The 26,848-nt window shown below is 58.4% G+C and overlaps 2 protein-coding genes across 7 annotated transcripts in view; one reads left to right on the top strand and one right to left on the bottom strand.

The window, feature by feature from the left end:
• The window catches only part of RGMA (repulsive guidance molecule BMP co-receptor a), a 50,678-nt gene extending 40,416 nt beyond the window's left edge, over positions 1–10,262 (top strand). The window contains exon 4 of the mRNA XM_006078764.4: positions 7,863–10,262. Coding sequence (XP_006078826.1) covers positions 7,863–8,585 — 723 coding nt within the window. The 3' untranslated portion in view covers positions 8,586–10,262. The remainder of the gene's footprint in view (positions 1–7,862) is intronic.
• Positions 10,263–22,626: 12,364 nt separating this feature from the next.
• Positions 22,627–26,848, bottom strand: part of CHD2 (chromodomain helicase DNA binding protein 2) — a 111,117-nt gene continuing 106,895 nt past the window's right edge. For all 6 annotated transcript variants that reach the window (XM_006078755.4, XM_006078758.4, XM_006078753.4 and 3 more), the window contains one exon: positions 22,627–26,131. In XM_006078755.4, the coding sequence (XP_006078817.1) occupies positions 25,798–26,131 (334 nt within the window). In that variant the 3' untranslated portion in view covers positions 22,627–25,797. The remainder of the gene's footprint in view (positions 26,132–26,848) is intronic.

Here is a 26,848-nt window from a genome sequence, read left to right as displayed (position 1 = left end):
GGGCAGATACCCTGGAGAAGGAAATGGCTACCTACTCCAGTATTCTTGCCTGGAGAATTTCATGGACATAGGAGCCTGGCGAGTTACAGTTCATGGGGTCGCAAAGAGTCAGAAACAATTTAGTGGCTAAACAACAAAACACCCTGGAACCACCTTTGCCCTTTGCCTGGAGTGGGATGTTTCTTTAACTGCCAGCCACCATCCACTAGGGGGTCTTTGAAATCAGCACTCTAGGGTCACAAGCTAGCACATAGGCATAGAGTTGTTGGGGGAGTGGGGTGGGCGGGCAGAGTAGAACAAGATAGCAAAACCTAGCCTGCCTTAAAGGCAGTTTGTGAATGCTTTGTAAGTAGGAGAGTAAACATTTAGGGAACTTAGTTTCTGTTGTTCATGTGCCTGCACATTGGGTATACATGTAAGATGGATTTTTTTTCCTGCGGTTAATAGTCCGGAAAGTTTAGAAATACTCCCAGAGCATTCAGTTTCAAACTTTTGGAGTATTCTTCTCTTGCCTCAAACTGTATTTTGGTAGAAGCCCAGTGTCAAATCCTGATCAAGAGGATCCTCTATGCAGGTATGTTTCTGCCGTCGTCATCACTGCACTTTCTGTCCAATAGGGGTCAAACCCCACCCCAGACAAGTGGGCCTGACAGCCTCCTGGAGGTGACGGCCCTACCCAGGGATTCCCATTGCGGCTGCACATTTACAAACTAAGCAGACTTTAGAGGATAGTGGTTCTGGAGCCCCCAAGCCAGTCTGACACCAGATATCTGGGTGGGGATCAGATGTGTTGTTTAAAGCTCCCAGTGATTCTGGGGCATGAAGGGCATTAAAGATGCTGGCTGGAGGACAGGGCTGCAGCATGCTGCCGGGGGCATCGGGAAGAGGGAACAAGTGAGGATTAGGCATCAGCCCACTGGGCACCCCAGGGGCCACCCAGGCAGCCTACCCAGCCGGGGGACCTCCATTTGACACATCCGGAACTGAGGCTTCAAGAGGGAAAGCGGCCTCCCCACCCAAGTGCGTTCGGCTGGAAACCGCGCTAGGATTTCACCCGGGCCAGGGGACTCCAGAGCCCAGCAGGTTCTTGCTGTCAGGAGAGGCAGTTCCCACCTAGAAGCCCCTGAGGCCACCAAGAGCCAGTTGTCTTCTTATCCAGGGAGGCTTCAGTGTTTGGGTGGCAGGACCTGAGTGCTGCTCTCAGAGCCCCACCCAGAGGCAGCCCCGATGTGGCCGGGGCCAGGCCATGGGACATTCCAGTCCCCTCCAGACTCTCCCCCCATTTGCAGGGAGGGTCTCCCATGATCTCACACTCAGACTTAGCCAGAGGACGTGGTCTCAAGTCCGGGAGGCCCAGGGTGATCAGGGCCCAGGTGACAGGGACACCTCTGCCTCCCCAGGGCATGGCCCTCAGAGTCCCCAGGGCTTCCGATCTGGCAGTGGGTCTGTTTTGCCAAGAAGAGCACGTTGCAGGGCAGTGTGTGGAACAGTGCCAGGCTGGCCCACAAGGGTGTTTCTGTTCCTTCTCATCCCTCCACACCCCGGGGTAGGACACCAAGGTGACCTGGCCGCCAGGAAAATTCCTGCCACCTCCCTCTGCGCCGGTGGCCCCCGCCTGCCCACAGGGATCTCTCCAGGGACCAGCTGCTGGGTAGAAAATAAGCAGGCCACGGCCCCGTGGGTGCTCTTACAAGCCTCTGGCCCCGGGCCATGAAGCCTGGTGGGCGGCCTCACCTCTTCCCCACGCCCAGCCCTCTGCAGACCAAGGGGGGCCCCGAGGCAAGGTCCCGGCTGTGCTCTCTGCGGCCCATTCCCCTACCCGCCTTTCTCCCAGGAGCCAAGATAAATGAGTGTCGGGAGCCTGAGGCTGTGGCTTCTAAATCCAGCAGCAAACATGCCGTGGAGGGGGACCCCGCCTCCCCGTCCCGTCCTGGCAGGGAGCAGAGGGAGGCTCCTGAGGGTGTGAGAGGGCTCTGGGCCTCGGGGGACCTGACCCAACGTGGCGTGGGGATCAGGGGTGATAACAGACCTGGGCGGGGTTGTGCTCAGTGACCAGCAAGGCGGGGCTGCTGGCACCTTAGACTTGGGGGGACGAGGTAGAGAAAGAGCTTTTAGATCACGTATCAGGGAGTCCTACAGACCAGGGTGAGGTGCCTGGCTGTAGAACGCCTCGATGCCACCCTGGGCTCTCTGTGGACACTCGGTGGGACCCTTAGCTCAGCGGCGGTTCATTCCTTCATTCATTCCTTCTTGCGTTCCATTTATTCATTCATTCATGTGGCCCACACGCTTCAAATGCTCGCTCTGTGGCCGTCTTACTGCTGGGCACCGTGGTCGGCAGAGCTGCCTAAGCAGACTCGGGAGCACCTCCCTTCCTCTTGCAGCGTGGAGCCTCCAGACGGGCCTGGCACTCTGCTGCAGAGCTCCCTAATGAAGGCAGCCCCTTTCTGCCATGACCCAGGGCCACCTCCGTCTTTCCGGCGGGAGAAGTGCTTGAGCAGCACCCTCTCTGATCTCCCCATCAGCCAGAAGGCAACGCGAGCGCTGCTGGAGGCTGAACGGCCACAGGCTCCCAGTCTGTGGCCAAGCCTGTCTTGGGCCGCAGGGCCGTGTGTGCCCAGGCGAGAGACACCAGTGGCTGCTTGCCAGCGCTCTCGGCCTGCCTCGGCCTGCTCTCCTGTGGGCCTTCAGTCCTCAGGTGTGTTTGTTTCTCCGCCGATGCAGAAAACATCAGCCAGACAGCTCTTTTGTGCCAGCCTCTGTGTTCTGCGACGCCTCCCGCCCAGCAGCCCCTGGGTTAATGACGGCGAGATCAGCCCTGAGGGTGCTCGAGACGGGGGCTGGGACAGCAGGATGCTGAGGGTCTCGGGGTCGGGGCGTCAGGTGGCTCCACCCGGAGCCCTGGGGAAGGCCTCCTGCCCGTCCTGGCCCTGAGCTTACCCCCGAAGCAGGCGGAGTAAGAGCTTATCCCCAAGGTAGTGGAGCCCCTGCATCACGATCCCCAATTCCCAGGTGGCGCTAGTAGTAAGGAATCCGCCTGCCCAAGCAGGAGTCATAGGAGACGTGGGTTCGATCCCTGGGTCAGGAAGATCCCCTGGAGGAGGGTATGGCAACCCACTCCAGTGTTCTTGCCTGAAAAATCCCCATGGACAGAGGAGCCTGGAAGGCCACAGCCCGTGGGGTCCCGCGGAGTTGGACACGACTGAAGTGCCTTAGCACGCACGCACTCCCCAGCCACGGTACCTCACCCAGGAGCGTGATATCCTTGCTGCCCAGCCCTGCTCGGCCGCCCCCACCCCCGCCCTGTTCTCGTAGAGAGTCCGGATCTAGAGATTTCCAGCCCAGGCTGACAGTTCAGCTTCCTATTCCCTTGGGGCCTGCCTCCCGTTCCTGCCCACCCTCCTGCGCTGCCTTTTTCTTTCCTGCCGTGCTGGGGAGGAGAGGAACTCGGGTCTCCGTGCCTCCGCCCCGGGCAGGTTCCCTGGAGCACCCGCATTCCCAGCATCTTTCACCCGCTTGGCCCGTGACATCACGCCCCGCCCCCGCAGTGTGGGCCCGTGAGGACTGGGGTCGTGGACTGCCTCCTCCCGCGTGTGGACACAGCCCCCAGCCCCAGGTCTGGCCCCAAAGGTCGATTGATGACACGGGGCTCCGCCCGCCTCCCGGTGGGGGTGGGGGGGGGGGGGGGCGCGGGCCCCCGGGGAGCGGGGCGGGCGCTGCGGGAGCGGCAGCCGCGCCCGTGGCCGCGTTGGCAGCCGGCCGCCCCGCTTTCGACAGGCCCCCTTCATGCTGTTACTTGTGGTTGAGTCCCAGGCCCCGGTGCCAAGAGGAGGCGAGCAGCCTGTCAGCCTTCCAGCAGACTGTCTCCGCGAGCGACGGTGGGGAGAGTGAAACCAGCCTTTCCTGTTCTAGGGAGGCCGATGGCAGCGGGAAGGCTGGCCCGCTCCCCGCCCGCGGCCTCCGTGTGTTTGTGTGGCCCTGCGCACAGCACCGGGCATGGACCCCCGGGCCCGCGGCCCACGCCCCCTCCCACCCCCGGGGCAGGACCACCCACTGCCCGGACCACCCTGGCTGCTCCCCACCACCGCCCCCCGCAGGCAGGCGGCCTCCGCATGGGGTGAAAGCCTTGGATGGAGGTGAGGCAGCCAGAGGTGGGTCCCCCTGCAGGTCTGGGTGGTGGGGGAGTGGCCGCACTGTGGGCTTCCGCGAGGCTCAGGGCCCGGGCGGAGTGGTGGGGCTGCAGCCCTCCTGGACATCCCTCAGTGAACCAGAGGGCCACCTCCCCAGACTAGCTATGACCTCCCGGGGGAGGTGGGGAGACGGAACCCCCGGGCCCAGGGAGCTAGGCACGCGGGCCCCCCCGACGTCGCCCTCTGTGGCTCGGACAGAGCCTCCAGCCTCAGCTTCTGAGCACCAGCCCCTGCTTGTATCCCCTTCCCACCCTCCTCGTCATTCGCCAGGCCCTGCAGCCCCAGCGCCTCCGCCCCCAGACGGCTGCTGCTGCTGCTAAGTTGCTTCAGTCGTGTCCGACTCTGTGCGACCCCATAGACGGCAGCCCACCAGGCTTCCCCGTCCGGGATAGGGCCCATAAAAAGGCTTGCCTTCCTTTAGAGCCCGAAGGAGAAAACCAGCGTGAGCCAGCCTGGACTATATTAGTCTTTACACCCATGTAGTCACAAGAGGTGGTTTTTTAATGTTTCTTTTTTTATATTTATTTATTGGTTTGGCTGCACTGGATCTTTGTCTTTGCACGTGGGATATTCGATCTTTGTTGCTGCATGGGATATCTCATTCCCTGACCAGGGATCGAATCTGGGCCCCACCCTGCGTTGGGAGCGTGGAGTGATAGCCACTGGGCCACCAGGGAAGTCCCTAATTTTTACCGTTTCTGATGGAGGCAGGGACGCAGGAAGGCCCAGGGGCCTGGAGTTCCCCCAAAGTCATACTGTAGTCGGCCTCTCTCAGACATCCTCACATTTCTCAGGAACAGGGTGAGAAGGGCCGGGGTCTTGTCTGTGTTCCCCCCGAGGGCCCTCATCCGCCGCTGGTCACCTCTGGGCTTTACGCTACGTGAGGGGACCTGCAGAACAGTGGCAAAACGCAGCCGGGGACACCTCTGCGGGCTCTCGCTCTTTCTGTCCTGTTGGTTTGCTCAGCCCAGAACCTTCTGTAGCTGCTAGTCTGCCCCCTCCAGCCCTTGGGACTCTCAGCCCCTGCTCCTGAGGCCCCCAGCCAGGACCATCTCCCCCCTCGGGCTCCGGGCTGTGCCCCCGGCTACCCCAGAACGGCGGGCAGACGGGCCCTGGGCTGTGCCCACCGCACACCCGCGGTCCTGGCTGCCCCTCCCCGACCCTCCTGCCCTCGCTGCCCCGTCGCCACCTCTCTGGGTTTTCTCCTTGGTGTCCGGCCGGTCTGGGCCCTTGCTCCGTTGCACGCTCACCCTTAAGCCAGACACTCCTCTAGTGCGTTGCTGCATTGCCCTGGGCCGGGAGAGGGGTACAGACCACCGTCATGGCCTTCAGCCACCACACCGCCCTCGGGGCCCAAGCAGGGGATTCCACCGAGGCCAACCTCACGCAGCATCAGCAGTGCCCTGCCCTTTGCCGAAGCCCCTTGGGCCTGCAGACATCACGAGGAGGCGGGGTGCCCCAGCTGGTGAGGCTCTTCTTCTCCAGGCTTAGTGGGGGTGACGGGGCAAGGCCTGAGAATGAGGGCCCAGGGGCCCTGCAGAGGTTGGGGGTGGGCTTTTAGCCAGGGACCCACAAGGCCTGGGCACCGTCTTGCCCCCATCACCTCTCCTCCCTGCCTGGCTTCAGGCTGCGAGTCCAGGTTCCAGCTGCCCTTGGTCCGGGTGGTGCCATGGCTGTCAAGGCACCCAGAGCCACCAGTGGTAAAACAGCGTGCCCCTGGCAACAGGAACGGGCATGGGGGCTTCTAGCTTCACTCACGTCTCTGCCCCCCTCCGTCTTCCTAGTTACATCAGGAAGGAAAGCATAGCCACGCGTCTCACCCTTGATGATAGGGAGACAGGTCACTCCGTGGGCTGCTTGTCTTTTGTCCTTCTCCCAGGCCGCCCACACTATGACTGTTTTGGCCAGAAGTGTCCAGCGGCTGCAAACCAAGAGCCCAGTCCCAGCTCTGCCTCCTGCTGGCTGTGTGACCTTGGGCCAGTCACTTTACTGTCTGAACGAAAATGTCCTCATCTGTAAATCGGGGGTATTGTCCCCTCCCCTGCAGCACCATATGGGTGTGTTAGTAATAAATGTGGCGAGTGAGCCTCTGTTTGTGTTCTTAGGAGGAGAGTTCCTGATGGAGCTTCTTGGCCTTCTGCTGCTTCTGCTTCTCCAGCAGCTCAGCGCAGCCCCTGCCCCGGCTGCAGGCTCAGCAGAAATGGGCCTCCCTGCTCCCCTGGCCAAAGCTGCCCTTTCCGCCGGGGGCACCCGTCTCCCTTCTGCTGACCAGCACCTCCCTCCCCCACCGCTTCCTCCTGCTCGCCAAGGCTGGGCTGGGAGACCCCTCGGGCCAGCCCCGCCGCCGTGGCCTCTGCTGGCCTCTGCCTCGTGGACCTTGCCTGCTTGTTCTTTCTGTGCACAGCAGCCTCCTTTGTTCTAGCTGCTGTGTTGTTCAGCCCCGGGCTCGCCGTCCTTTGGTTGTGGACCGTATCAGTTTCCTGTCACTGCTGTGACAAGTACCACAAACTAAGTGATTCAGACAGAAATTGAGCCCCTTATACTCCTGAAGGCGAAAAGTCTGAAACGACTCTTTAAAAAGCTCAAGATGGGGACTTCTCGGATGGCCCAGTGGATAAGACTCTGTGCTCATAATGCAGGGGGCACAGGTTCGATCCCTGATCAGGGAACTAGATCCCACATGCCAGAGCTGAGAGCTGGCTCAGCCTAAATAAATAAATAAAATAGCCTAAATTAAAGAAAAGAAAAAAAGCTCAATGTGTTGGCCAGGCCAGTCCTTCTGGGGGCTCTGGGGAGAGTCCGTTCATTGCTTCTTCCAGGCCTCTGCTGGTTGCCGGCATCCTTCAACTTGTGGCCACGTCCCTCGAGTCTCTGCCTCCGTAGAAATACCGCCTTCTCTTCTGCGGTCAGATTTCCTGCCTCTGTCTTACAAGGACACGTGTGATTACGCTTAGGGTCCATCAGGATCATTTCTCCATCTCAGTATCCGTAACCTAATCCCACCTGTAAAATCCCATTTACCATTGCTGTTGTGGTCCAGTCGCCAACTCTTTGCGAACCCATGGACTGCAGCACACCAGGCCTTCCTGTCCCTTACCATCTCCTGGAGTTTGCCCAAGTTTATGTCTGTTGCATTGGTGATGCCAACCAACCATCTCATCCTCTGTCGCCCCCTTCTCCTGCCTTCAATCTTCCCCAGCATCAGGATCTTTTCCAGTGTGTCAGCTGTTCCCATCACGTGGCCAAAGTATTGGAATTTTAACAGGTTCCAAGGTTTAGGGCATGATATCTTAGAGGCTGTTTTTCAACCTACCACAGTGAATAAAGACCTTTTATTTTTAATTAGCCCTGCTTGTCGTTTTATGATTCTCCTCTGCATATAGTAAATGAGCTGCTTTTCTATTTAGAAAAGTAGTTTCTAAAGTTCCCTTTATAAATAATAAAAAAAAAATTAAGCAAATTGTCTTAAAGAAAAATATTAAATGCATAATAGCACAGGTCTCACCGAACAGGGACCAAAACAGGGAAAGGACAGTGCAGAGCGTCCTGGGGCCTCCGGCCTTCCGTCTGCTCGGTGCAGAGCGTCATGATGAGTCCAGGGCTGGGCCTCGTCCCCCTGCAGTCACCAGCACCATCTCACGCCTCTCTGTCTCTGTACCCTCTGGCCCACAGCTCACCATCATCTTCAAGAATTTCCAGGAGTGTGTGGACCAGAAGGTGTACCAGGCTGAGATGGACGAGCTGCCGGCCGCCTTCGCAGATGGCTCCAAGAACGGTGGGGACAAGCACGGGGCCAACAGCCTGAAAATCACCGAGAAGGTGTCGGGCCAGCACGTGGAGATCCAGGCCAAGTACATCGGCACCACCATCGTGGTGCGCCAGGTGGGCCGCTACCTGACGTTCGCCGTGCGCATGCCCGAGGAGGTGGTCAACGCCGTAGAGGACCGCGACAGCCAGGGCCTCTACCTCTGCCTGCGGGGCTGCCCCCTCAACCAGCAGATCGACTTCCAGGCCTTCCGAGCCGGCGCGGCCGAGGGCCCTGGCGCCCTTCAGCCGCCGGCCGCCAGCCCCGCGCCCCCAGCCCCGGACACCTTCCCCTACGAGACGGCCGTGGCTAAGTGCAAAGAGAAGCTGCCCGTGGAGGACCTGTACTACCAGGCCTGCGTCTTCGACCTGCTCACCACGGGGGACGTGAACTTCACACTGGCCGCCTACTACGCCCTGGAGGACGTCAAGATGCTTCACTCCAACAAGGACAAGCTGCACCTGTACGCGAGGACTCGGGAGCCGCCAGGCCGGGCGGGGGCAGCCCCTGGGCCGCCCCCGGCCCCCTGGCCCCTTCTCGGCACCCTCCTGCTCCTGGCCTTGCTCCCCGCGCTCCTGGGGGCCGCCTAGGACAGACCGCGGGGGCGGCCCCTCACTGCATGGGGTCTGGTGGCTTCCTGCTGGCCCCGTGGGCCCCGCGGGGGACAGTTACCTCCCCGCCGCCTTGGGCTGCCTGCTGGCGAGGGCTGGGGGCATGGGATGTCTCCTCTTTGCCCCTCCCCCGGGGGACCCGCTACTGGGGGTGGTGGCGACGGGTGCTGTGACGTGTGTGACCTCCAGCTGTGCAGAGAACAAGCTGCCCCCCTCCCTCCGCCCCCATCTCCGCGCTCCCCACCGTGTGAATGTGCAGATCAGAGCCCCAGCCCCCACGGGAAGCCCCCACCCCATGCCAGAGACCCTGGGCGGGGCAGCATGTCAAGCTGCTCCCACCCCTGCGATGCACTGAGAGAGGCCCGGCTGACTGCTGCACACGTACCCCCGGGGCCGCCTGCACCCACGCACGCACACACACTCTACACACTCGCACACACGGGGGCGGGGGCGGGGGCGGGGGCGGGCCCAGGCCCAGGCTGGACCCCCGAGCAGGGCATCCCTTCCTGCTGGGCCTTTAGGACACGCCCCAGGGCGCTGCTTGGCGTCTGTAGAAAACTGGGGGAATCCTTTGGCCAAAACGTTGCACCCTCCCCATGCCTTCCCGCCCGTGGCCTCCCCGTGAGCCCAGGAGAGACCACCAGGCGCCCCCCAGCTGGGCACGGGTTCGGGCCCCCGTGACCGGGCCCCCTACATGTTGGCACGCGCTCTGAGCAATGACCTGCTCTGGCCCCTTACTCCCACCGCCTGTCCTTCCATCCCCCTTCCAGTCTACCGTCCTTAGGAAGTCGAACCTTTGCTTCTAAATTGTCTACATGGAGAACGACCGCCTTGATGTTTGGTCTTCCCCAGCAGGTGGTAAGATCCAGTGGGCAGGGAATCTGGGGCTGCAGGCTGTGAACCGGGGACCCAGCGGAGAGGGCTAGCTGGCCTGCCCTCATCCTCTGCTTTCTCCTCGCTTGCCCCCACTCCCAGAGCCCTGCTCCCCACCCTGCCCACCCACACATCTGCCTTCCGGGGCGAGGAGCGGGAGGATATCTCAACCCTTAGCATCGGTGGCAGGGTCCCCTCTGGCTCGGACTTCCTCTTAAGCCCCGCGTCCACACGGAGACTTCCCCACTATACGTCAGCCAGGCTGTCCATCCGAGGAGCCCCAGACCACTCCCGCCTCCGCTGCTGTTTCAGAGACCCCTAGAGGCCGCCGCGGGCTGGGCTCCGCCCCCAAAGGCGTGGCCGTGCCCCCGAGGGCCCCCTTCCGCAAGCCCTGCACCCCCCATCACTGTCCCCCCGCCGGCCGCCCTCTGCTGACCCCGGGGACCTCTCATACACTGGCCCAGGAGGCTGCGGACTGGTCCCCGCCTCCCATTCCAAGAGGTCCCCTCGGAGCCCTGCCAAGCCGCGCGCTGGGCGGGCGGGCGGCGGGAGTGTGGCCCCGGCCCCTCCCTGCTGGTTTTTAGTTGGTCCCTACGTTGGAAGTAAAAAGTGAAGCACTTTATTTTGGTTGTGTTTGATCACGTTCTGCTTGGAAGTGGGGGCCCCTCACTGTGTCCCGCGTCTGCGACCTGTGTGGAGTGTCACCGCGTGTACATACTGTAAATTATTTATTAATGGCTAAATGCAAGTAAAGTTTGGGGGTTTTTTTGTTTTGTTATTTTCTTTTGGACTGTGTGTCAGAGTTTGTTTTCTGAACGGACGTTGGTTCCTTCGGGGATGGTGGGTGTCGGTGGTGGGTGTCCCCTTACAGGGGGGCGTCCCCCCGTGTATATACCTGGGAGGGGGCAGCATATGGGTGTGTGTGAGAGAGCTGAGTGTTGTGAATGCCTGCAGAAGAGGAAGCAATTAAACAACCAAAGCCCCTTCTCTGAAATTACTTTCCTTGCTATGAGCTGTCTTTGGGGCTTGAGGGGTCCAGGTTCCCTTGCAAAGCTGGCATCATCCCCAAAACAGATGACCGCGTGCTGGAGGAACGTGGAGGGCGGTTGGGCTGAGGTAGGGTGGGCTGGCCTGAGATCCAGGAGGAGTCATCTCAGCTTCTCCCATCAGTGCGAGACCCAGGAGCAGGGAATAGCTGCCTCCGGTCCAGAGGTGCCCCCCTCACCTGCAGCCCAGGTAATGGCTGACGGCGCTGCCAAGGGCCCATTGGTGAGCAGAGGACCAGAGCCTGCCGGGGCCAGCTTCTCTACTGGCTGTGTGCACATTGCATCCAGGGACGTCCCTGGGCTTCACAGGTGGCTCTCTGGTAGAGAACCTGCCTCCCAGTGCAGGAGACACAGGTTCAATCCCCAGGTCGGACCATCCCCTGGAGGAGGGCATGGCAACCCACTCCAGTATTCTTACCTGGAGAATCCCATGGACAGAGGAGCCTGGTGGGCTATGGTCCATGGGGTCACACAGAGTGACATGACTGAAGCAGCCAAGCACAGCGCAGCACAGGGACTTCCCTGGTGGTCCAGACTTCACCGCCCAGTGTGGGGAGTGCAGGTTTGATCCCTGGTTGGGAGCTAAAATCCCAAAAAACATAAAACATCATAAAAGACATACAGCATCACCAAAAAACATAGAAGCAGTATTGTAGCAAAATCAAAGATTTTTTTAAATGATCCCTATCAGAAAAAAAAATTATTAAAAAACACATAGTCTCATCCCACTTTAAAGCTATCCAGTGAATCAGGCGTGTATATGGGCATGTAAAATGCACGCCCATTTTACAGACTCCAAAAAGAGGCTCAGGGAGATGGACTGGCCCAGGGTTCCTTAGCAAGGGCAGGGTCAACACGTACACTGAGGTGTGTTTTGCCCCCCCTCCAAATCCCTGCCAGTCCGTTATACCAAAGGCCAGGTGGCAGACGAGCTGCACTGTGACGCCAGGCCACGTCCCAGCCTTTCCACTTTGCCAGCTCCATGACTTTGGACCAGTCACTAACCTCTCTGAGCCTCCATCAACTCCCTTAGAAAGTGGGGGGTGCCAATGCCCTAGGGTTGTTTGAAGATTCAGCAAGTACATTCCTGTGAGGCACCAAGGACAGGGCCTGGCACAGCACGTGCCCAGCGTTGATGTCGCTGCTGCCCTAGGGCCAGAGGGGCCAAGTGAGATGGGGAGGAGGGGAGGGGAGAGGGCCGCAGAGCCCTGGAAGCGCGGGAGCGAGGACAACCAAGACAGGGCGCATGCACACCACCCCAAAGCCGAAATAGAAAGGGAGCTCTTTCTAAGCCTCGTGCTTATTTAAGCAGGCTCCCAGAGAGAACCAAGGGCCTCCCAGGTGGCGCTAATGGTAAAAAACCCTCCTACCAAAGCAAGAGATTTAAGAGAGGTGGGTTCCCTAGGGTCCATGGGGTCACAAAGAGTCAGACACGACTGAAGCGACTTAGCACACACATTACTGGGGGTGGTGGTGAGGGGGCTTCCCTAGTGGTTCAGCGGTAAATAATTCACCTGCAATGCAGGAGCCACAAGAGATGCGGGTTCAACCCCTGGGTTGCGAAGATCCCCTGGAGGAGGGCACCTCAACCCTCTCCAGTATTCTTGCCAGGAGAATCCCATGGACAGAGGAACCTGGCCGGCTACAGTCCACGGGGCCGCAAAGAGTCAGACAAGACTAAAGCGATTTAGCACACGCACACCAGAGAGAACCAGGAGTCTGGGCTTTGGGAGGAAGAACCAGCTTAGAAGGGACACAAAAAAGCTGGGACATCCCACACACGCCTTACCCAGTTACCCAGTCGCCCAAATTGATAGGCTGCTCACCCTCACTAGAAACTGGAATGAAATGAACACTAATGGTGGGGGGGGGAGGGAGTACCACCAAGAGCTGTTGGCAGTCGGCCAGTGCAGAAAAACAGATTATTAAGAAGCCAGGGCACACAGGAGAGAGGAAAAAAAGAAAAAAATCAGGAAAAAAAAAATCAGGCCATCAGATGAAAAGGCTACGGCGGTCGCCAGATAAGAGGCTTGGTTTGGAACGTGTTCAGGACCTTAAACTCTACCAGCTGGAATTCCTTCCAAGTACCATGCCACTCGCTGCCCTCCTGAACACGGAAATTTGCACTTCACCGTGAATATGGAACACTGAGTCGTGAGTTAAATGATTCCCAAGAAGCGGCTTCCTCTGGCTCCGCAGGCTGTGTTTGGAGCAGAGACACTCCAAGGCCCTGCGCCTGGAGGTAAATGCATTAGCAGACAGAGCTCGGGCCCTCTCCTTGCCCCATCCCCACTCACCAGGAACTTGGACATCTTGGCGAGGCAGACTTCCTAAGAATGGAAGACAGGAGAGAAAGGGCCGTTAAACACAAAGGAGCGTGCGTTGTTGGTAACGAAGAGGGCAGATTCTGGGAGGAAAAGCAGTGGAGCCAGGCCGGAGGGGTCTCATCAGTGTCAGGCCAGCGTGCAGGGTGGGGGCGGGCTGGCACAGAGCGGGGGTGGCCCTGGTCCCGGGCGGCCGGCCGGCTTGGCATCTAGATTGGCTCTGCCCGTCGCTGACTGTGTGGTCTCCCTTGCATTTTTTGAACCTTGGATTCCTTATTTGTAAAATGGAATTATGAGTACGTACCTCCCAAGGCCATTACAGAAATCCAATGAGCTAACATTCATAAATCGCCTCGCACACGGGTCCCGGCGCCCTGGCAGAACAGAGGCGCCGCCAGACACGGCCCTCATCCTGCCTTTGCCGTTGCACGTGTCCCCTGATTGACTGGGTTCCATGATCATGGGTGCTGGGGGATGCGACAGAGACCAAACACTCTACCTTATGTTCTCCTTGGTGAGACGGGTCTCTAACCAGGCAGTTCGTAACCAGTAGCCATGCTGTACTGGGGCTTCCCTTATGACTCTGACAGTCAAGAATCTGCTTGAAATGCAAGAGACCAGGGTTCCATCTCTGGGTCAGGAAGATCCCCTGGAGAAGGGACCGGCTGCCCACTCTAATATTCTTGCCTGGAGAATTCCCTGGACAGAAGAGCCTGGTGGGCTACAGTTCATGGAGCCTCAGAGCTGACTGAGTAATCTAACACTTTCGTTTTTTTCTTTTTTTCAGCCATGTCTCACTATATGTTCATCCATCAGTCATGCCTGACTCTTCATGACCCCATGTACTATAGCCTGCCAGGCTATTTAAAAAAATGGTCTCAGAAGGATGGGCTTAATTAAGAAACTGTATGGGCCAGCAGGTGTGCAAGGCATGATGTGTGGGGGCAGGCATGTCCCCCAGCGTCACTCCAGCCTCACCCAGAGTCGTGCTGGGAAGCCTCATGGATTCTTCTGCATTTGAACTCATTTCTGTCCCCTTCGTCCCTCCCTCCCACAGGAATCAGAGCCCTCCCCAGGCCACCCCCTGTAACCAAAGCAAAGGAGTCTGGCCAAGCAGATCTGCCTGGGGAAGAACACACCCGAATCGTCGGCTGGAAACGGGCTGGGGCCTGGGTCTCAAGTTCACTCCAGGCTCCTCTTGCACACAAGCCCAGTGTCAGCATCGGCTGTCTCTGGGGCTGGGGCACTTTATGAACATGGGTGAGCTGGCTTGGGCTAAGGGGGACCCCCTGAAGGCGATTGGAAGTTGGTAGAGAAGCAGTCTGCAGCTCGTCGGAAAGGAAATAGCAACAGTTTGGCTGACTGGACCAGGCCCACCTGGCCCAGGGCCAGGCCCTCAGCTCAGGGCAGGGCTTGTGCCTTGGGTTTGGTGGGCCTGGATGGCAGCTGGCATGTGGACATCTGGACAGAGAGTCCCCAGCCCTGTCCCCTCCTGACTGTGTGATAGGTGACCTGTGATGGCTCTCAGCCTCGGCGCCCTCACCCGTAAGGGAAGATGACTGTGTGTCCTCTGCAGACAAAATGCCAACCTCTGCACCTGCCCTGAACTCACAATTGCTGTGACCATTTTCACAAGAGCCCTAGAAAGCAGATGCCATCTGGTTTCCAGGTAAATCCCATGCCACCCACCTGCCCCTCCCTTGAGGATCCCCAAAGCAGGGGTGGCGTCAAGCCAAGGATCTGGTTGCTCTGGGGCCAGCAGTTCCCTGGGCCCAGACCCTCACCTGCAGGCTGGGCGCATAGAGGGATGTCGATGGGCCCTGGAGAGAACGAGGAGGGCAAAGAGGGTCCCCCAGATCTGAAGTCTGCGAGCCCTGGGATCAAAGGCACCTGTGGATCCTCGGCGGGGTCACCACCATCCAGGGGCGGTCATCAGCACCCCCAGCTGGGGGACAGTCTTGTTGCAGCTGCCGGTGCAGACCCCACTCCCAAATGCATGGAGCCTGGAGCCCCCCACCCTGCCCCAGCCAGGGCCACCTGCCGTGTGCCAGGTACCCTGCCGACTGTCTGATCCAAGGACTGGTGGGTCACCAAGGAGCCCCGTCCAGCTGCCTCCTTCCTGAGGCTCAGGTGACTGCACTCCTGGGTTCCATCAGATGGGCCTGGCGAGCAGGCAGCCCTCAAGTCAAGGCTGGGGGGTCTGGACCCCCAGGGTCAATGCCAAGGCCCTCAGGACAGGGCAGCCCCAACATCTGCCTCCTTGAGTTGATGCATCCTTCCCGGGTGGGAGGAGGTGGGCGGTAGATCCCTCCAGGAAGTGCCCAGGCCCCTCCCTCTGAGGCTGTCTAACCTTCCCTTCTCTCCCATCTGGACAGACCCCGGTAGGCGTGTTCCCTGCATGTCTGCTTGGGGACACTTTATTTAGTCCACACGCATTCAGTGAGACCCTATGACGTGTCTGGGGCTGAGCCCTCTGTTGGGGACACAGCAGGGATCCCAGGCCACCACCTGGGACAGATCACAGAGGATGGAACTGCAAGGAGGAGATGAGAACTGCCGGGGGAAATGGCCCAGCACTGGTCCTCGCGTTGCTTGCCTTGTTCTCTGGCCTTGAGCCAGCCACATGTTGGCCCCGAGCCCCCATCTCTAGTCCTGGGGAAGGACCCGGACAGGGTCGCAGGACAGTCAGGAGGATAAGACAGTACCCGTCGGAGGCACTTGAGTGACAGTCAGAGAAGTCACTGGATGGGCAGGAACCAGCTCTGCCTTTAGAGGCAGGAGCAGCTGGAATGGAATCTGAGCACCACCACTTCTCTTTGTGATCTCGGGTGAGTCACTCCAAGTCTCTGGGCCTCCGGATCCCCAGCTGGAAAATGGGGGAAAATCTGACCTCGTGGCAATTTCATGAGGACTAAAGGAGAAAGCAGAATAAAACAACAGGCCCGAAGTCCGGCACCCGGTAACCATCCTTTGTAGACGGGGGCGTCTGCCCACCCGCCTGTCGCTCAGGTGGCTTCATTCACTCACGAGTCAAGGCCACGACCAGCTCAGGGCTCCCAGACACACATGACATCCAGATGCTTTCTAGGGGCTAATATTTCCCCGGTCCCCTCCAGGGCTGGAGTTCATTTGATAATTTATGAGGTAGGGATAGAATCTTTATAATTATAGCTTCTCTCAGCTATAAAATCAAGACACATTTATTAATTGAGCCCAAACAAAACTACAAGACCAATAAAACACAAAGGGATAGCATTAATTTAAGCAATGGGTGATGTTTCGCAGAGGCTAAGTGGGCCCTCCCCATGTGATGGAGGCCGGAGGCAGGCCGCCTGGGCCAAGGTCTTGCCAGCTCGGCTGCCCGTCATCCGCCCCCCCCACTCCCCCTACCTTTGACTCCACAGACCCTAGGAAGCCTGTCATGGGCGTGAGTCCCCTCGACTACCCAGAGAGCCAGCGTGGATCTCTCAGCTCCAATATACCCCTTAAGTCCCAGGTTCTTTTCTCCCTCCTGCCCTTCCTAATGACTGAAAAGATGTTCATTGAAATGGAAACATAAAGGAATTTAAATTCTTCTAGAGATCTCAAAGTCTTCCCTGGTGGTTCAGTGATAAAGAATCTGCCGGCAATGCAGGAGCCGTGGGTTTGATCCCTGGGTTAGGAAGATCCCCTGGAGGTGAGCATGGCAACCCACTCCGGTTTTCCTCTCTGGAGAATCCCATGGACAGAGGAGCCTGGCGGGTTTCAGTCCATAGGGTCTCAAAGAGTCGGATGCAACGGAAGTGACTTAGCACGCAGAGATCTCAAAGGACTACCCTCCCTGTATCTGTAGGCCCCAACTTCGGGAAACACTGAACTAGGACCCAGCAGGACAGGAATTGGCTAATCTGATTTCCACCTGCATCCGCTGTCCCAGAACTCAGGGAGTGAAGGGGCGTTGGCTCTGTGCAGGGGATAGAGTGATCCAGGACAGGGTTCAGAGGAGGAGGCAGGAAGGCCCTGAGCAGGGGGCTGGGGCCACAGGGGCCCAGAATGGTGTGGGAAGAGGTGGCCCCCAAAGGAGACAGGGAGGCCCACGGAGCCTTCATCTCCAGCCTCCCCTGGGGTACGGAGGGCAGAGAGTGGGCTGGACCTCACGACAGGTCACCAGGCCCAGGCCACCCCGATGAGCCAGCCACCTTGGTGATGGCTCACCCTGCAGGATGCTTGACCCGGCCGGGCATTGCTCCCCATCAAACGGGTAACCCTGGTCCCCACCCTGCAGAGGTTAACATTGGGCCCAGGTCATGGCAATCGGGAGCAGCCTGATCTGAAGTTAGGTGGTCTCACCAGCACCCAAAATCTCAGCCTTGCTGCTTTGAGGGCCCTGGGTCTCCTCCCCACTCCGCAGGCCCTCCTGTGTGAGCCCAGGGAGCTCCCCTCCCTGCTGTGGCCACTACCCTAGACCTCGCTGCCTCTTCACCCTCCTGCCTGGCACAGGGAGCCTGGGGCCAGGACCTGGGTGCCTCCCTCCTGGGCTAAGGCAGCCAGGGGACCGTGAACCCATGTGTCTGCCCAGCATAGCCAGTCCAGGAGCTATGATGGGAGGATGCTTAGCAAATTGCTGGTACTTAATACTCCCCGCCTTGGTGGCTACGATGGTAAAGAATCTGCCGGCAGCGGGAGAGACCCAGGTTCGATACCTGGGTCTGGAAGATCCCCTGGAGGAGGGCATGGCAATCCACTCCAGTGTTGTTGCCTGGAGGATCCCATGGACAGAGGAGCCTGGCGGGCTACAGTCTATGGGGTTGCAAAGAGTTGGACATGGCTGAGCAACTAAGGCAGCTTACCAATCTTTCCCCCAGGCCTTTATCGCCTCATCACCCCTGCAGTTATTTCCCTGGACCTTCTTAAAAATCCAGCAAATGAAGAGCTAATGGGCCGCAGGCCAGGCAACCTTGGGGAAGTTGTTCCACCACCCAGAACTGGCTTCTGTCTGCCTTAAATGTCCCCCTGGTCCAGGCGGCCTGCCAACTGGGACCTGAACTCTGGTCTGACCCTCAGCCTGCTCATCCTCCAGGGAAGGGGGCACCCCAGGCCTCCTCTCCCGGGATTCCCTGTCTGGGCACTGTACAAGAAAGAGCTCCAAGCCTCACACCCACAGGGCCCTTGCAGAATCGGGGCTCAGGACTGGAAGCGAAGGAGACCTGGGCCCTGCTGGGAGCCCCACTTCTCAGCAGGGGTGTCAGCAGTGACAACATGGGGGCAATGGATTACCCTGGGGGCTCTGCCAATGTCTGTGGGCACAGGGAAGGGACAGATAGGAACAGAACAGCAGGTCAGAGAAGGCGGTGGAGGAAACCAAGCTCCAACTGCATCTTGGGGAGAAATAGGATTCGTCAGGCACCAGGAGGTGAGTGATGGGAAAGCCGCTCAGTAGTGTCCGACTCTCTGCGACCCCCTGGACCATACTGTCCATGGGATTCTCCAGGCCAGAATACTGGAGTGGGTAGCTATTCCCTTCTCCAGGGGATCTTCCCAAGCCAGGGATCGCACCCGGATCTCCCGCATTGCAGGTGGATTCTTTACCAGCTGAGCCACAAGGGAGGAAGGGGAAAACAGTGGCTGGAAGCCAATCTGCTGATATCTGAGGCTGCGGGGGCAAAGGTCTGCCTTTGGCTGGAAGGTTTGGGCTGGCTGCAGCCGGGGGAACTCAGGAGACGAAGATGAGCCGGAGAGCTGGTCAGGTCGTGCTGGGCCTCGGACCCCATCAAGCAAGCTTAGAGCTAAGGCGAGGGTCACAGGGAGCCGCAGAGGGACGCCTGGGCCTCGGGGCTCAGGGCGGCGCCGCCTGCCGCCGCGTAGGGCTGGGAAGGAGGAGAGGCTGGCGCTGGCTGAGCCCATGCGTCCCCGCAGGGTGGCGGGAGGTGGCCATCGAGCGGGGCCGCCGGACCATCCTGGGGGCAGAGAGCCTGCGCGGCTGGCTGAGGCCCGCCCGAGGATGGGCCGTGGCGGGGCACGGCTGGTGGGGGCCGGCGAGACCGCGCCTCCCTGCAGCCGGCACCTTCCTCTCTCCCCACCCCGCCACACGCCCGCAGGGACAGGGCGCCTCCAGGTCTCTGGCTCGGGTGCGGGCTCACAGCCCCGGGGACCGACCCCCTCCCCATCCCGGGGAGCTCATTGCCGGGGCGGCGCGGCCGGCCATTTCTAGTGGGAATCTGCTGCCCTCTGCAGGACGGTTCTAGAACCGCGTCACTAGGACCCTCCTGCAGAGACCCGGTGCTGATCCCCAAAGCCAAGGCGGACCCCACCCAGCTGGCCCGGCCAAGAGCGCTCCCCAGGTGCGGTTCCCCACAGCCTCAGCTCAGTTCGGTCGCTCAGTCTTGTCCGACTCTTTGCGACCCCATGGACTGCAGCACGCCAGGCCTCCCTGTCCATCACCAACCCCCAGTTCTGTTCAGTTCAGTAACTAGTCGTGTCCAACTCTTTGCGACCCCATGGACTGCAGCACGCCAGGCCTCTCTGTTCATTACCAACTCCCAGAGTTCACTCAAACTCACATCCATCGAATCAGTGATGCCATCCAGCCATCTCATCCTCTGTCATCCCCTTCTCCTCCTGCCCCCAATCCCTCCCAGCATCAGAGTCTTTTCCAATGAGTCAACTCTTCGCATGAGGTGGCCAAAGTACTGGAGTTTCAGCTTTAGCATCATTCCTTCCAAAGAACACCCAGGGCTGATCTCCTTTAGAATGGACTGGTTGGATCGCCTTGAAGTCCAAGGGACTCTCAAGAGTCTTCTCCACACCACAGTTCAAAAGCATCAATTCTTCGGTGCTCAGCCTTCTTCACAGTCCAACTCTCACATCAATACATGACCACTGGAAAAACCATAGCCTTGACTAGATGGACCTTTGTTGGCAAAGTAATGTCTCTGCTTTTCAATATGCTATCTAGGTTGGTCATAACTTTTCTTCCAAGGAGTAGGTGTCTTTTAATTTTATGGCTGCAATCACCATCTGCAGTGATTCTGGAGCCCCCCAAAATAAAGTCTGACACTGTTTCCACTGTTTCCCCATCTATTTCAGAGCTTACTCAAACTCATGTCCACTGAGTCGGTGATGCCATCCAACCATCTCATCCTCTGTCAGACCCTTCTCCTCCTGGTCTCAATCTTTCCCAGCATCAAGGTCTCGTCTAATTAGTCAGTGCTTCTCATCAGGTGGCCAAAGTATTGGAGCTTCAGCTTCAGCATCAGTCCTTCCAATGAATATTCAGGACTGACTTCCTTCAGGATGGACTGGTTGGATCTCCTTGCATCCAAGGGACCCTGGAGCCTCAGGGCATGCCAACATGCCCCACAGATGCCAAGAGACCCCGCAGGGACCTCACGCAGGTCACCACAGCCTGGCCGGAGGCTCTCACATAGTTTGTGTTCGAGGCTTGGTGAGGTGGCAAACTGGCCCAAGAACGCCAGCTGGTTAAAAGCCAAGTGTGCCCACCTCCCAGACCCATGCCTCCCTGGGTTGGCCCTCGTGCCGTCTCGGGCCCCCGTCTCTCTCCCCCTGGCATGTATGTGACATCTCATCCTCCTACCACCTGCCTGTCCAGGGCGTGCCCCCCGCCCCAACCCCCAGCTAGGAAATTGGCTGAAAGAGGGCAGGGTCACAGAGCCTAGCGCAGAGCCCGGTTCAGGGGAGCACCTCGCTCTCATGATTTCGTCCCAGCTCTGTCTCCCCCACCGGACTGGGAGCCTTGAAGGAGCCGCCCTGTCTCCGTGTTTACCTGGCTCCAGTCCCCATGGGCCTTCCTCCTGTGTTTAATCTCCTCCGGAGCAGAGCAGGCTTTGTTGAGGCCCCCCCTGCAGGGCTCTCAGGACGGGCGGCTCCCATTGTCAGGTCAGCTCCAGGGTGAGGGCTGTTACGTTCTAGGTCCCCCCAACCTTCCCTCCTAGACCCCCACCCCCAGCCCCCCCAGCCCAGAACTGATGGATGCTGACTGTTCCACGTGGTCCTTGGGGCTTGCAAACCTCTCTCTTTTCCATGGCCGGAGTTCTCACTTACCCTAGGAGCCCTCTGCTTCCTGTGCAAATGAAGGTGAAAAGGCCACCTGTCTTACAGCACACAGAGAGGGGCCAAAGGGACGAAGGATGGCTTCCCTGCCTGCCCCCAAACCACCCCTGCCCCCAAGGCCATCTCAGTGCATGGGGTCAGTGGGGACCCTGCTTTGGTAACAGTTTCCTCTTGGGTCACAAAAGAAATTCAGAGAAAGGTGTGAACCCTCTGTGGGGCAGCTCTGGCCGCAGAAGGTGGCTGTCATTCTGCCCATCTTGGAGGTCAGAAGTCTGTAGGTTAGGGACTTGCCTATATTCCACACGAAGTCCTGTCACGGGGCACAGAACTGACCTGGAGTCCCCAAGACTCAGCCCAGGGCAGGACCCCACCAGCAGCAGCGGGGGCGGCCCCACAGGCCCGGGTTTCTACAGATGTTTATCCAGATGAGCCGTATCTTCCTCCCACTTCGCAAAGCAGAACAAGTGCAGGTTGGGAGGTGAGCCCAGCGGTTCTCCAACCTTAAAACCTGATGGAAGAACTGCCTCAGGCACAGCTGGTTCTGCTCCTTTAAGAGCCACAGGTTGGAACCCGGAGCCGCAGGTCTGGCAAACTGTGGGGCCTTGTGTTTCAGTAAGTGACCTTTCTGTTGGCGCTAATTGAGGAGGACTTGCCCGGATGCCAGACGTGCGGGGGCCCTGCCAGGGAGCAGGGAGGGGCCTGAGCCTGCTCCTTCCAGTAAAAGGCAGGCGTTTTTGGCAGCGGTCAGTTTAGAAGCCTGGCTGCTATTGTAAATCATAAGCTGATTATTGCACTTGTTCTTAAAGTTTCCGAGAGCGGTTCCAGGCAAGCAGTGAGTTGCAACACAATTGAGAGTTAAGTTTATGGTCGGGAAGAACCCTGAGCTCTTCCTCGAGTCTCTGACTCCCACTCCTTATGCTGGAACCCCAGCGCAGCCGGGCGAGGGAGGCCCCCTGCAGCAGCGTGTCCTGGGCTGGCGCCACAGTTCACCCCCAGGCTCCGAGCGGACACACGGGCCTATTTGGTGTTAAGAATTAATGGAAGACCTTCGTGACGGCTGCAGTGTGGTTTCAAAATCACCAAGTCCTGGAGAAACCCCTGGGGTCTGGCAGGCCTCTCCGCCTCCTGCGCAGACGGTCTCACCGCCGTGCCACCCTCCCTCCGTCTGGGCCTTGCGGGAGCTGAGCCGGCCCCTGCGCCAAATCGCTCGAGTTAACATTCGTGTCAGTGTTTCCATTATAAAGTGCTCTTTCCTCCTTCAGGAATATACGGCCCAACTGTAAAATTACCCTCGAGGCTGCAGGCTGGCTCAGACCCGGCGGTCTGGCTTCCTCCACGGGGCTGCAGGGACCCCCAGGGATGGCCCCGGCCCGGCGTGACCCATCCAGGACTCAGGGGGCAGCTGCCCTGCACGGACCCTGGCGAGCGCAGGCAAGGGAAGGGGATGGCAGCGGCTGGCCAGGGGCTGTCAGCCTCTGCTACTCGGAGAAAAGTCTAGAACCTGCGTGCGGTGTTAGGTCCTGGACCCAACGACACAACAGGGGCCCGGGTAGGGGAAAAGCTCCATTTCACAAGCTGTCCAAGAATCCCGATGACCCAGCGACAAGAGGAAGCAAGATGAGGAGGTGGGTGCGGTCACGGGTCACGCCAATGCAATGCAAGGTGTTCGCCTGCTTCTAAAAATCCTCAGTAACACTTTTTAATATACAAGAGTCAAAAGTACAGCAGTTTTACAATGTAGGAAAATTTAATACATACTATATAAACAACATTATTTACATCAGAAATCACTAGGACAGTGGCATTTTTCACAAATATAAATTAATTACTGTTTAGTCAACAGGTTTTAAAAGTCCACAATTTTACAATAAAGAAAAATCACCCGTCCCCAACCAAGTGGGGCGCAGATGGACTAAAGCAGCCTGGACCCCTGGCCTGGCTCTCCTCGCCGACACGGCCGCCCCCAGATGAGCCGGGGGCCCACCGCTCCTGCTGACGAGTGGGTTTTGGTCTGTAGGATTTCCGCGTCGCTGTGTGAATTCGTAACTGGGTTGCGTTTGCACCGTGCGCGTGCGCCCTGATGCGGCCCTCAGGTATCAGGTTCGAGTGTCTGCAGCACGACGTGAGAGGTGTCCTGGGTTCCCGTCGGAGGGTGTGAGGAAGGAATGGCTGAAAGGAGGGGGAGCCCGGGGCAGCAGCCGATGGGGGGGCCAGTCTGGGGTTGCCGCGTCCTCGGCGGAGACGAGGGCACACAGGTGAATCCGTGCTCCTGGTCAGGTTCTCAGTGGCGCTAACTCCCCTCTTCTTCGGCCCCTGCTCTACCTAATAACTACATCCTTCAGAGCCAGTCTCCATGGAAAACCATCCTCAGAGACTTGGGGGCGGGTTCTCCCATCCACGAGTGAGATAATTCCTATTTGTGCAAATTTCTGGTTTTGACAGAAGCATACTGCATTCATACTGACTGACGACAATGAGGAAATGCTTTTTCTCCCAACCCACTCTGCACACACACTCCGGCACCTAAACAGATGCTTTTGTGAGGATACTGTACTTTCTGCAATCAATTTAACACTGATCTGGCTGATGCTGCCTTTTGCTGCAGCATATGGCACTACAAGTCCTGAATGTGAACAAAAGGAAGCTCCTTCTTCCTCATGATGAGACATCTTTGGGAATAACTCGCATCTCCTATCAACAACTCCAGAGGAAAAAAAAAAAAAAACCTTGAGCTCTGAAATGCAGGCCCCGCCAGTCCTCCCCCTGGCCCCTCTAACTCAAAGGGTCATGACCCGACCTCCTACAGGGGAAGCCGAGCTGGGGCCTGCTCTGCAGACCCCACGGCCTGTTGATGGCTCGGGGGCCTGCAAGCCGGCCTGCCCTTCCTCTCTGGCCCGGGTAGTGTCAGTACTGCGGGGAGGGAACCCAACCTGAGCAGAGGCAGTTTCCCATCTCCCCCACACAGCACTCAGGCATGGCCCCAGTGGGGTGACCGTGGCTGGGGCTCCGCTGTGGTCCCCAGGCAGTGCTCCGGGCAGGCGCTCTGCAAGCCCAAGCTGAACGACCCCAAGTACCAGGAGAAGAAATGGACCAGGAGGTGCTGAGCCCACGGAGCCCCCCACACCAGCTGTGCGGACCCAGCCTCTCACAAGGACCTTGTCACAGGTGAGCCAAAGACGCTCCGGGGAGCAGAGAGCGAGAGCCCCCCGAGCCGCCCCTGCTTCACCGTGTGAGGCAACACTAAAGGCGTGAGTGGTGCTGCCCAGGAACCGGCAAGTGAGTGATGGTGACTCATGGAGTCCCCTGTAGAGCAGCAGTTAGTGTGGGGAGTGTGACCCTGTGTACACCGAGGGAAGGGTTTCCACCAGCTCTGAGCCGGGAGTCTCACAGGCTCACTTGCACGTTCAAGTCAGTTATTCTGTCTCCGTCTAGAAAGGCCTTTGGATTACTCTAACAATACTGGTGAGTTATATTTCAGGTGAACAGAACGGAAGGCCCCAGAACCAGGAGTTCTGAGGCTGCTAAATTGCTGTAGCTAACCTACCTCCCATCCCCTCCTCTAGTCCAGCTCTTCCTATCTACAGCTCAGTCACCCTGTCCTTGAAGGCTTCCAGTTTTGGGGGCAACAATGAACTTAGGTTTAGACTTAGCTTGACCTCACTCTAAAACGATACTGAGTTCAGTTCTAATGATGTCCAACTAGCAATGCAGCATGTTCACCACAGGGAGTAACTGATTTGTATCTGGTCACCCACCGCAGGAGTGGCAGATGTGTGATTCCATGAATCCTCCTTCCTCAGGTTGTGCAAAGGGAACCAAGATGAGCTGCAGATGGTGACCCACCACCGCACGGACCACACCACCAACCCCCCCACCCCCAGGCTGGGAAACCCATCCGCCCCCCTCCCCAGCGCCCTGCCCCGGTGCTGCCAGCACCCAGCCAGGCACAAGCCTCTTCCCTCCCCATCCTCTCCAGTCATCACCCCTCGGTGTGGGGGCCCAACTGGAAGTGGATTCCCGAGCTCTGGCCACGCACCCCTGCCCCACCCCGCCCTGCCCCGCCCCACCCCGCCCTGCACTCAAGGCCACTCCCAGGCAAACCAGCCCCTGCCCGCTGCAGCGCTGAACCACTACCTTGCCTAGCGGGGGGCCGGGGACAGGGGTGGGGTTGGGGGATGGGGGTGGTGGGGTGTGTGGGATGGGATGAGCGGGCGGTAAAGGAGTCCCACGCAGGACAGCACACCTCTGAGACACACAGTGTGGGGAAATTTAGTGTTGCTGGGGAAGAGGCCGTGGAGGCGGCGGCTCCCCACCCCCACCCCCGCCCCCGCCCCACAGCTGTCACACAGAGGCTCGAGTGTCACTTCTCCCGAGGACACGTCTGAGGGGGTACCTGCTCCCCTGCAAGTCCTGTGGTGCGAGACCCCACCCACGTGTCCCCTCACCCCATCAGCAGCATCCGTCTCATCAGAGTGCACCAGACCCCGTGTGTCCAGCGGGTCCCAGCAGCCTTCATGCACTCGTGCCTTCCCTGACCCCGCACTGAGGTCCAGGGCAACAAAACATTCACGACTCTAAGACCTCTCCTGCCTTCACTGGGAAACAGCCCGTGAAGCTGGTAGACAAAAGCATCACCGCTTCCTCCTGGCACCCATCCGAGTGGGAGGCCAGGACCAGGCCGGAATGCGATGGGTGCCCAAGTGCAGGAGGGGGTGACCCAGATCAAAGCCGGACTGAGCCGAAGGCCCCCACACTCTGAGTGCCCCTCAGCAGCAGGCTGACGGCAGCCCCGCGTCCAGAAACACCCTCTCGGGTCTGGGTAACCGGCTCCTGTGGATCAGACCAAAGACGTCCAGGTGCTTCATGACGCTCGCGCTCCCCTGCTTTCCAAGCGTTCCTTTATGTTTTCCTAACATTCCAGTTATAATCTGGGTTGTTTTTCTGTTCTAGTGATCTCTCCAAAGGAGACCGATGATCCAGGGGTGACTTGGAATCGTGAGGAGATTTCTGAGAAGGGGGCGAGCGAGGATCTGAGACTGCGGGGTGCAGCGGGGGTAGGGGCTGTTTATACTCCCCCAGTTTGTCTGTGTGGAAAGAGCGGTGATGGTCCGAGGGCCCCTGGCCGTGGTAGCCCATAGGGGGGCGGTGATCAGACATTCGTCGGAAATCCTGCTGGTGGTAATTTTGAGGCCTAAATTCATCGGATCGCCTCCGCTTGGAGTCATGATGGTGCCTGAAATAGAGACAAGAGAATCAATCAGCTGAAGACCAAGGCTGGATTCCCACGCCTCCTCCGTCATCCACTGGCTCTTCCTCACGCTGGAGGACACTTCCAGGGACTCAGAGCAAATACTTACATTACTAGAACTCAAAACCAAAACCAAAAACAAACTAAAGTAGTAACAAAGGGCTATTTTATACTTGTTGGCAAAACACAGCCCATGAAATGACAAGAGCCTCATCAAGTCTGCAATGAAACAAGCACAAGCTTGACTCACTGACGGCTTTGTAAACTCACATTCCCTTCAGGAAAACTGGCAAGACCTACTAACACTTTCATGCTCCTCACCCAGCCCAGGAGAAAAAGAGCCACGGAAATCATTTTCCAAGTTATTAATAACAGCAAAAACTCAAGCAACCTAGATATTCAACAGTAAGTGCAGCGTTAATTACTTTCAAACAGACTCAATGTGAAGAATATTAAGATTTTTAGTCGGGACTATGGCAAACTGCTGTTATACTGTTAACAGAGAAGCTGTCAAAGTCGATAACAATCCCCAACTCAAGAATGGGCAAAGGGCTTGAACAGACATTTCTCCAAAGGAGATGCACAAACGGCTCCAAAATACACGAGAAGACGCTCAACGTCTTTAATGAGCATTAATCACTAGGTAAATGCAAGTCAAAACTACCGTCAGGATGGCTACATTCAAAACACTGAAAATACATG

The sequence above is a fragment of the Bubalus bubalis genome, chromosome 20 (assembly GCF_019923935.1).
Source record: "Bubalus bubalis isolate 160015118507 breed Murrah chromosome 20, NDDB_SH_1, whole genome shotgun sequence".
NCBI lineage: Eukaryota > Metazoa > Chordata > Mammalia > Artiodactyla > Bovidae > Bubalus > Bubalus bubalis.
This window is presented reverse-complemented; position numbering and strand designations above follow the sequence as displayed.